The 10,269-nt window shown below is 37.1% G+C and overlaps 1 protein-coding gene across 1 annotated transcript; it reads right to left on the bottom strand.

The window, feature by feature from the left end:
* Positions 1-1,452: 1,452 nt before the first annotated feature.
* On the bottom strand, positions 1,453-5,314 carry LOC121376431 (2'-5'-oligoadenylate synthase 3-like). Its single transcript, XM_041504298.1, has 3 exons — positions 5,175-5,314; positions 2,942-3,551; positions 1,453-1,931 (listed from the first exon to the last, which is right to left on the bottom strand). Exons 2-3 carry the CDS (start codon positions 3,533-3,535, stop codon positions 1,527-1,529), a joined length of 999 nt encoding a protein of 332 aa, XP_041360232.1. The 5' UTR covers positions 3,536-3,551; positions 5,175-5,314; the 3' UTR covers positions 1,453-1,526.
* Positions 5,315-10,269: the final 4,955 nt, after the last annotated feature.

Genomic DNA, 10,269 nt, shown 5'->3' with positions numbered 1-10,269 from the left:
TACTTCAAGTGTAAGAAGAATTATGGGTACCAAATTGCAAGGTTCAGCCAAAAATGACTGTTTGGCAAACAGACTATGTGGTAACTTATTGTGGCCGCTGAACATGCACTAGCTAGAACTAAAAATATCCCAATGGGTCCACCGACTGGGATCAATCTTAAACCGACCGCGCATCAGGCGAACCCTTTACCACTGGGCTATGTCCCGCCAAAAAGGTCCTATGTCAAAGTTGAAACTACAATATTTTGATATTTTCACATTTATTTGTTAATCGAATCCACGCATAATCTTTCCATAATTAACTTAACAGTAATATTTTTAAAACTCTTGTACTGGACGACAAGAGGGGTTTCCCGAATAATTTGTAGCTAAATATGGCCTCAGACCATAATTAATTTCGCTATATGTTTCTATATAGCCTTAGTGGCTATAACATTTTTATTAATATCAGCAGGCCCGTGCAGTTTTGTATGTACCTTTGCCTGCATGGGGGACACATACCCTGAAAAGGACAACCCCTGTTGTCCGGCTCTTTCTCCCAGCATATTGGTTTAAACAGACACACCCTCTAAACCAGGCCGGAGTATACCCATTTTACACAAAAAGCACTACTTTTGCATGGGCCAGAATTACCACAAACAAGTCTTCAATGTCAACAAGTTACACATGTTTACAAACTACATGCTATCCCCTGTCACTTCAGTCAAACAGTTGCCACTTCATAGCTGTCTGCCATGAAATAATCACAGTCAAACAGCAGACTACTTGCGCGGTCAAATTTCCGGATTTCCAAATGGGAAGATAACTGTAATCTGAGGCCATATAGCATGGTCACCTTCTTTATTTCTTTGTCAGTTATCTTAGGTCTCCACTACACAGATGCCATCTGCCATTGAAACCCATGTTAAATTGCTCAACTTCAAATGAAGATTTCCAATAGAACGGGTTCTCGTTGGCACTAACAACATACACCATTGCGAACATACATTATATAAGCATTTATTTTCACTCCAAAATTGAGAACATTTCCGTCTCAGTTTTTTGCTATATAACCACATCTGGCTGTAGTACCGATCCGAACAGGTGGTTCATTAACCGATTCACTCCAGCTGTTTCTTGTGCTATACACCCATGTCCCAAAAGGTCAATGCACAATATTACAAAATAACATGGGCAAAATACAGCCAGAAGGCATACCATTAAGCATACATATTATTTTAATTCTTCACCATTTCCTAGAAGTGAATATGTGAACCATAACTTGTGTCACAATTAGGACCGTGATGAATGAACTCTCACCCGGAAGTGATCTGTGTAGTGAGACCTTAGTGTATTGAATGTGTACGCATAAAACAGTGACGTTACTGGTTAATGCGTGTGGCATTATCTCAAGATTCCCCCTAAAATACATATTTTTTTACTAGTAAATGAAACTATTTGATTGTAATTTTTATAAGGATATAGCTGAAGGTATAAACTTTATGTTTCAAAGAAGAAAAAAACCCTATCATTGGCGGGAACCACCATTATTGCAACTTTGACATAGCACCTTTAAATAACACTAAATGCTGAATATTCATCGAACATCTACCTTCAGCTGAACTCTGATGATTAGACCTTCCACAGTGCTGTGGTTTGAATGACCTGACTTGATCAAGTATGTCTAACGCTGGCAGGAGGTCCACGTGCATCATGACGTCATCAGTTGATCCTTTCAGCTTTGCCTTGAACTGGACGGCGTAAGGTGTGGTGCCGATGTGTTCAACTTCTTTCGCCCAGTTAAAGTCGTGCAGGACATGTCGCTCTAAAGTTTTCAAAACGCTGTCAAGATTTCTTTGGAACTCGACCATGGTGGGATAGTCATTAATGAAGACAATCAGGTCGACGTCAGAATGGTTCATTACATTAGTCTTTTTCCCTACCGATCCGCCCTGAAATCAAAATTAGAATCAATAAGCTGACATTAACAAACAGAAAATGGTCCAAAGTTTTATTTATCCATCCATCCATCCATCCAAAAACCCAGCCACCCATTCATCCATCCATCCATCCGTCCGTCCGTCCGTCCATCCATCCATCCATCCATCCATATGCTTGCCTGTCTACCTGTCTGCCTGTCTACCTGTCTGTTTGCCTATCTATATATCTCTCTATCTCACTGTCTTTATCCATCCATCCATCCATCCATCTGTCTGCCTGTCTGTTGATTATCTATACATGTATATTTCTCTCATTGTCTTTATCCATCCATCTCCCCATTCATCAACACATGAGCGCACGCACCGACCGTACTAAGTTCATCCATTTATATTACTTTTCGTTCCAACAAGTTCACCAAACTTGTTTTCCAACGGCCGTAATATATGCGAGCAAGTTTATGAAAATGTGAACACGTTAAATACGTTAAAGATAGTCTTTTCCCCGAGACATCCAGTGTTGTGTTGGGTTATGTTCATTGTTAATGTCAAACACGTCACGTTAAACACGAAAAACACTCTTGTCATATTATGTAGTCCAATGTTGGTTTCTAGAAATTAATTTAACGTTAATACCAAACATACGCAACTAAAATATTTGGAACAAACACCCTTTTTATGTGGAGTAAAGTGTTATTTTCTAGGAACTTCTTCAACGTTACCCCTGCGCGTGCTGTAACCTCACCGCGGTGCAGGGGTGTAACATTCTCTTTGAGAATGGCCAATACAGCACAAATACATTTTGAGTAAGTCAGTATCTCTGTGAAATTTGTATTTTTGCACTGTTCTTTACACTGTTTTTGTTTAAATCTTGAATTTTTATATTGATGTTGATCATCACTTTATTTGTTTGCATTACCATAGTTTGACACCCAATGGCCGATGTATTTTTCGTGCTGGGGTGTCGTTAAACATTCATTCATTCATTCTTCAACGTTAATACCAAACACATGTTCAGTACTTACTATAAACACCCTTTTCACGTGGAGCCCAGTGTTGTTTTCTAGGAACTTCTTCAGCCTGTTTACCAAATCTTCACACCGTCTGTTGTACTTGTCATTAGGCCGAATAACTTTCTCGATGAAATCTGTCACCGATTTATATTTTTCCATTTCTTTGAAGACATTTGGAAAATGGCCTTTAAATGTAACCGGAGCATTCTCAATGGGAATAGAAAGCCACGACACCGTGGATCTGTCACTGCATGTGAAAGATGTCAAAACAGGTTCCTCTCGAACCGTTCGAGGGGACGAAGAGACATGGGGCCCCTGTTGCTGGCGGCGGTTGTGTCCCTTTGCTTTTATGTGTATTGAGAGGTCATCTTTCGTAACGAATTCTTCACTGCAAGCACAACAGACAAAGTAGTGTTCAGTTGCGTCAATGTGATCGGCGAGAGCCTGCTCTAGAAAAAACGATCGATCACATGAAGGACAGTCATAAACCTGGTGATATTTTTGCATATGAGTTTTAACATCATCATATCCTAATGAATAGGGACAATGCCTGTACATACATACTCCAGTGTTCAGAGCTTCTTTATATCTGTCTACTTCATCCATTGTTTGATCTATCTACCTGGAATAAAAGAGCACGACTATATTATTATGTGTATTATCGAATTATTTCATTTAAAAAGTGGATTGGTGATTAGTGATATAGTTCTATGAATGGTTGATGGAAACCTCTGAATAAAACATTGAATCTCTCTGAAATCTTATTTGAGAGAGAGAGAGAGAGAGAGAGAGAGAGAGAGAGAGAGAGAGAGAGAGAGAGAGAGAGCAGAGACAGACAGACAGAGAGAGAGAGAGAGAGAGAGAGAGAGAGAGAGAGAGAGAGAGAGAGAGAGAGCGAGAGCACCAATCCAGTACATAGCTTTTGTTAACATAGAAAAGCTAATTACAATAAAATCTGGTAGACACATAAAATAAGATAATAAAATAAATATTTGATCTGTTTTGTTATTTTTTGGGATATTAAAGGTACTTGATCTTGAAATAATTTTTGAAATATTTCTGTAGAATACGTAAAAGTCCTTGTTTTTAGTTTTATTATATGTACATCTGTATGCATATTCAGACGTTCGTTTGTTTACGGAGAGGGCGGAACGTATCCCAATGGTGAAGCGCTCGCCTGATGCGGAGTCGGTCTGGGATCAATCCCCGTTGCTGGTACCAATTGGACTAGTTATCGTTCCATCCAGTGCACCATGACTGGTGTATCAAAGGCTATGGTATGTGCTATCCTATCTGTGGGATGATTCATATTAAAAATCCATTATTAATAGAAAAATGTAGCGGGTTTCCTCTCTAAGACTATGTTGGAATTACCAAATGTTTGACATCTAATAACTGATGATTAATAAATCAATGTGCTCTTGTGGTTTTGTTAAACAAAACAAAATTGTATCTTTTTGTTTACGGAAGTTGTAGATAGGTTTTTGGCACCTTCAGACGCATGGCTCACACTGGAAAGAATATTGTTTTAGCCAGTTTTCAGATATATAGATTATTGGCTTGGAAATTATTCAAAAGAAGCTAATTTATAGAAATGTTATCGACTAAATATTAAATGTTATAGCCATGTTGTATAAACAAAAATTATCAGTTGACTAATTTTGCTATGAACAGGATCAGCCTTGAAACTGAGATGGAACCATATCAGGGCCGTAGCTAGGATTTTGTGTTGGGGGGGGGGGGGGGGGGGCAACGGAGTAGTTAATAGTCTAAAACTCCTTTTCTTTAAGTTTCTTTAATGCTTTCCGAATTTTTTCCTTGCCCCCATGCTAGCTACGGCCCTGCATATAGCATGGTTGCAACATCTACCCTCAATAGACAAACCACCGGGCGGCGAATCATAGCTGCAAATTATCACGACTGTAATCACTTATTTTGGAATCAGTCTTGTGCAGTAATACGGTGTTGAATAATTATCTAACAGCATATTCGTAATCGTCATGTATGTTACAGCTTTTATATTGTTTATGTGTGTATTACTGGTGAGTAGATTAACATGATTATTGTCAATCTTTTTAGTGGAAAACACTTAACAACAAACACCAAAAACCCAACAACAAGAACAACAACAACAAAAAACGAAAAACCCCACACGAAAACCCCCCCGAAAACCCCCCCAAACAAACAAAACAGCCACCTTAGTTTTGATAGTGAGGTAGGCCTACTAGAACGTAAGTAAACCTACCTTAATTCAATCCCATGCATGTTCTTCGTTAATACAACAACAACAGTCTACAATAACTGCAAATAAACATGCATAAATATACACACTAGTGACATATTAATGAATGATTATGTTTAACACAGAACACAAAAAGGAACTGGGCGAATATATCTAATAAGCTTTTATATTCGGGGTTTTCCCGGTTTAACAAATCGTGACGTTGGTATATTTTTAGCCGATAAAACGTGGCAAGCTGTCCACCGAGCGGATTCTAGCAGCCAATTCCTAGCAGCCAATTACGCTAGCAGCCAATTTCAGCACACGCGCATGGCGACGTTCTAAACACCGGACTCATACGCCTTTAGATTGTTACCTGTATTTTCCACACTTTTTTTAAACAAACTATTATGCTAATTATTAGTATTCACTATAACTTAATTTTTTAAAGAGTATTTTCATAGTCTTATTGTTACTAATATCCGTATAAATACAACTTAACCGTTTTATTAACCACTTTTTTAATATCTGAAGTATCACTTTAAAATCGTTCTGTATTACGGTTATATGGGGAGTCCAACAACTATTCGTATAGACCAAAACCCAATACACATTATCAAAGCGACAGCAGATGGATGAAATTAATGTTTATAAAAAAAAAAAAAACGTATTTCTCGGTCAGTCTAATAATAAGAATCAAGTAGCGTTTTAAAAGCCTGTATGTTCTGTACTAAGATGGGTATCACTACTACATACCATATAGGCCACACCCCGTCAAATTCTTTATAACGGCTAGCATACACAGGGTAGCCGTTATAAAGAATTTGACGGGTTGTGGCCTATATGGGTATGTAGTAGAGATACCCACCTTAGTACAGAACATACAGGCTTTTAAAATGCTACTTGATTCTTATTCCAGAGCGGCCGAGAAATATGTGTATTTTGTATAGAAATTGCGATATTAGAAATTTCAGCCTGTGTCTGCTAGCAATTATAAAGAATTTGACGGTGTCTTGCCTATATGTGTATGTAGTAGGTATACCCCTCGTAGTATACAACATACAGGCTTTTAAAATGCTACTTGATTCTTATTACAGAGCGGCCGAAAAATATGTGTATTTTGCATAGAAATTGTGATATTCGAAATTTCACCCTGGGTCTGCTAGCCGTTTTGAAGAATTTGACGGGGTTTGGTCTATGCGGGTATGTAGTAGGGATACCCATCTTAGTGTAGAACATACAGACTTTTAAAACGCTACTTGATTTTTATTACAGAGCGGCCGTGAAATATGTGTATTTTGTATAGAAATTGCGATATTCGAAATTTCACCCTGTGTCTGCTAGCCGTTATAAAGAATTTGACGGGTTGTGGCCTATATGGGTATGTAGTAGAGATACCCACCTTAGTACAGAACATACAGGCTTTTAAAATGCTACTTGATTTTTATTCCAGAGCGGCCGAGAAATATGTGTATTTTGCATAGAAATTGCAGTTATTTCACCCTGTGTCTGGTAGCAGTTATAAAGAATTTGACGGGGTGTAGACTATATGTGTATGTAGTAGGTATACCCCTCGTAGTATACAACATACAGGCTTTTAAAATGCTACTTGAATTTTATTACAGAGCGGCCGAGAAATATGTGTTTTTTGTATAGAAACTGTGATAGTAGAAATTTCATCCTGTGTCTGCTAGCAGTTATAAAGAATTTGACGGTGTCTTGCCTATATGTGTATGTAGTAGGTATACCCCTTGTAGTATACAACATACAGGCTTTTAAAATGCTACTTGATTTTTATTACAGAGCGGCCGAGAAATATGTGTTTTTTGTATACAAATTGCGATAGTAGAAATTTCACCTTGTGTCTGCTAGCAGTTATAAAGAATTTGACGGGGTGTGGCCTATATGGGTATGTAGTAGGTATACCCCTCGTAGTATACAACATACAGGCTTTTAAAATGCTACTTGATTCTTATTACAGAGCGGCCGAGAAATATGTGTATTTTGCATAGAAATTGCGATATTCAAAATTTCACCCTGTGTCTGCTAGCCGTTATAAAGAATTTGACGGGGTGTGGCCTATATGGATATGTAGTAGGGATACCCATCTTAGTATAGAACATACAGGCTTTTAAAACGCTGCTTAATTCTGATTACAGAGCGGCCGAGAAATATGTGTATTTTGCATAGAAATTGTGATATTCGAAATTTCACCCTGGGTCTGCTAGCCGTTTTGAAGAATTTGACGGGGTTTGGTCTATGCGGGTATGTAGTAGGGATACCCATCTAAGTTTTGAACACACAGGCTTTTAAAATGCTATTTGATTTTTATTGCAGAGCGGCCGTTAAATATGTGTATTTTGTATAGAAATTGCGATATTCGAAATTTCACCCTGTGTCTGCTAGCCGTTATAAAGAATTTGACGGGTTGTGGCCTATATGGGTATGTAGTAGAGATACCCACCTTAGTACAGAACATACAGGCTTTTAAAATGCTACTTGATTCTTATTCCAGAGCGGCCGAAAAATATGTGTATTTTGTATAGAAATTGCGATATTCGAAATTTCACCCTGTGTCTGCTAGCCGTTATAAAGAATTTGACGGGGTGTGGCCTATATGGGTATGTAGTAGGGATACCCATCTTAGTATAGAACATACAGGCTTTTAAAACGCTACTTAATTCTTATTACAGAGCGGCCGAGAAATATGTGTATTTTGTATAGAAATTGCGATATTCGATATTTCACCCTGTGTCTGGTAGCAGTTATGAAGAATTTGACGGTGTGTGGCCTGTATGTGTATGTAGTAGGTATACCCCTCGTAGTATACAACATACAGGCTTTTAAAATGCTACTTGAATTTTATTACAGAGCGGCCGAGAAATATGTGTTTTTTGTATAGAAATTGTGATAGTAGAAATGTCATCCTGTGTCTGCTAGCAGTCGTAAAGAATTTGACAGGGTGTGGCCTATATGGGTATGTAGTAGGTATACCCCTCGTAGTATACAACATACAGGCTTTTATAATGCTACTTGATTCTTATTACAGAGCGGCCGAGAAATATGTGTATTTTGCATAGAAATTGCGATATTCAAAATTTCACCCTGTGTCTGCTAGCCGTTATAAAGAATTTGACGGGGTGTGGCCTATATGGGTATGTAGTAGGGATACCCATCTTAGTATAGAACATACAGGCTTTTAAAACGCTACTTAATTCTTATTACAGAGCGGCCGAGAAATGTATGTATTTTGTATAGAAATTGCGATATTCAAAATTTCACCCTGTATCTACTAGCCGTTATAAAGAATTTGACGGCGTTTGGGTTATATGGGTATGTAGTAGGTATACTCATCTTAGTATGGAACAAACAGGCTTTTAAAACGCTACTTGATTATTATTACAGAGCGGCCGAGAAATATGTGTATTTTTTATAAAGATACTCTTTAAAACTCTAAAATTCTTAAGTTATGGGCACGAATTGTATCGGGGAAACAATCTAAACTATCTTTCTTATTATATAGAGCAATGTTATTAGACCATCTTAGCAATAATACCAATTATAACTGGATCACTATAGTAAAACATATCCTGAATAATTTAGGAATGAGCGATGTCTGGCTTTCCCAATCTTTTGTATCAGTTAAGGTCCTCTCTCAACAAATAAAAAATAGACAATATGACCAATATTTACAAACATGGAGTAACGAAATAGAACTCTCACCGAAAGGCACTACATACAGATATTACAAAGAACACCTCAGTCTAGAAAAATATTTTACTATTATCCCTGAAAAGATGTGGACAATTATTTTGAAATTCTGATTATCTAATCACTATTTGCCTATTGAAACTGGACGCTGGAATAACATACCTAAGAAAGACAGGCTATGTAACCTATGTGATGAAATAGACATTGGTGACGAATACCATTATATTTCCGTCTGTAAATATTTTCATGATTCCAGGGTCCAGTTTCTACATCCATATTATTATACACGACCAAATACTTTCAAATTCAAACAACTCATGAACAGTAAACGAATCAGTGTATTAAATAATTTATCAAAATTAATAAATGTTATTACTAATATCTTTAAACGCTCCCAGTGCACCCAAACTAACAGTATTTAAGGATTGTATTGTTTATACTGGAAAATAACTTATTTACTGCATATATTGTCAACCACCATCTTGTCATGTGTATATTGTGAAGTGAATGTGTGTACATATATACATTTATATTGTAAATCCCAAATTCTTCATGTATATATATATATATATATATATATATATTCCTTTATATTATGTAGCCCTCCTATGCCGTTGCTGAACGGCCAGAGTGTAAATAAATTCTGTTCTGTTCTGTTCTGTTCTGTGAATACTAATAATTAGGACAACAGTGTGCTTAAAGGGACATTCCCAAGTTTGCTGCATTGTAAGATGTTTCCGACTAATAAAATATTTCTACGATTAAAGTTACATATTAAATATATTTTCTTGTTTAGAATATCAGTGTCTGTATATTCAATGTGTTTCATGTCGTCTTAATATTTGTAAAAAACACAAACTGGATTTTGTCTTCAAATGATTTCGTACGTACGAAAAAATATGTTTTAGGAAATAAAATGAAATTTAACGTAGTACAAATATTAGAACCATCAGAAACACGTTTAATATACAGCCACTAATATTTTATGCAAAAAAATATATTTGGTATGTAATTACAATCGTCAAAAAGTCTCTGTTAGTCAATAACATCTTAAAAATTGCAGGAAACTCAGGAATGCCCCTTTAAAAAAGTGTGGGAAATATAGGTAACAATCGAAAGGCGTATAAGTCCGGTGTTTAGAACGTCGCAATGTGTGTCTGCTGAAATTGTCTGCTAGCGTAATTGGCTGCTAGGAATTGGCTGCTAGAATCCGCTCGGTAAGCTGTCCCTGCCTGAGACTGACTCCCGATACTGATGTCACGGTAGTATTTCGAGTGTCCACTAACGGTATAAAGTTCACTACCCCGCAGACGGAGAGTTCGTCATAAACCGTTTGGAACAACTTTCATTCGTTCACATATCTTTTTCTCAAACCGAATTACCAATTTTTCATTGTGCTTGGTGTTGT

The sequence above is a fragment of the Gigantopelta aegis genome, chromosome 6, assembly GCF_016097555.1.
Source record: "Gigantopelta aegis isolate Gae_Host chromosome 6, Gae_host_genome, whole genome shotgun sequence".
Taxonomy (NCBI): Eukaryota; Metazoa; Mollusca; class Gastropoda; order Neomphalida; family Peltospiridae; genus Gigantopelta; species Gigantopelta aegis.
This window is presented reverse-complemented; position numbering and strand designations above follow the sequence as displayed.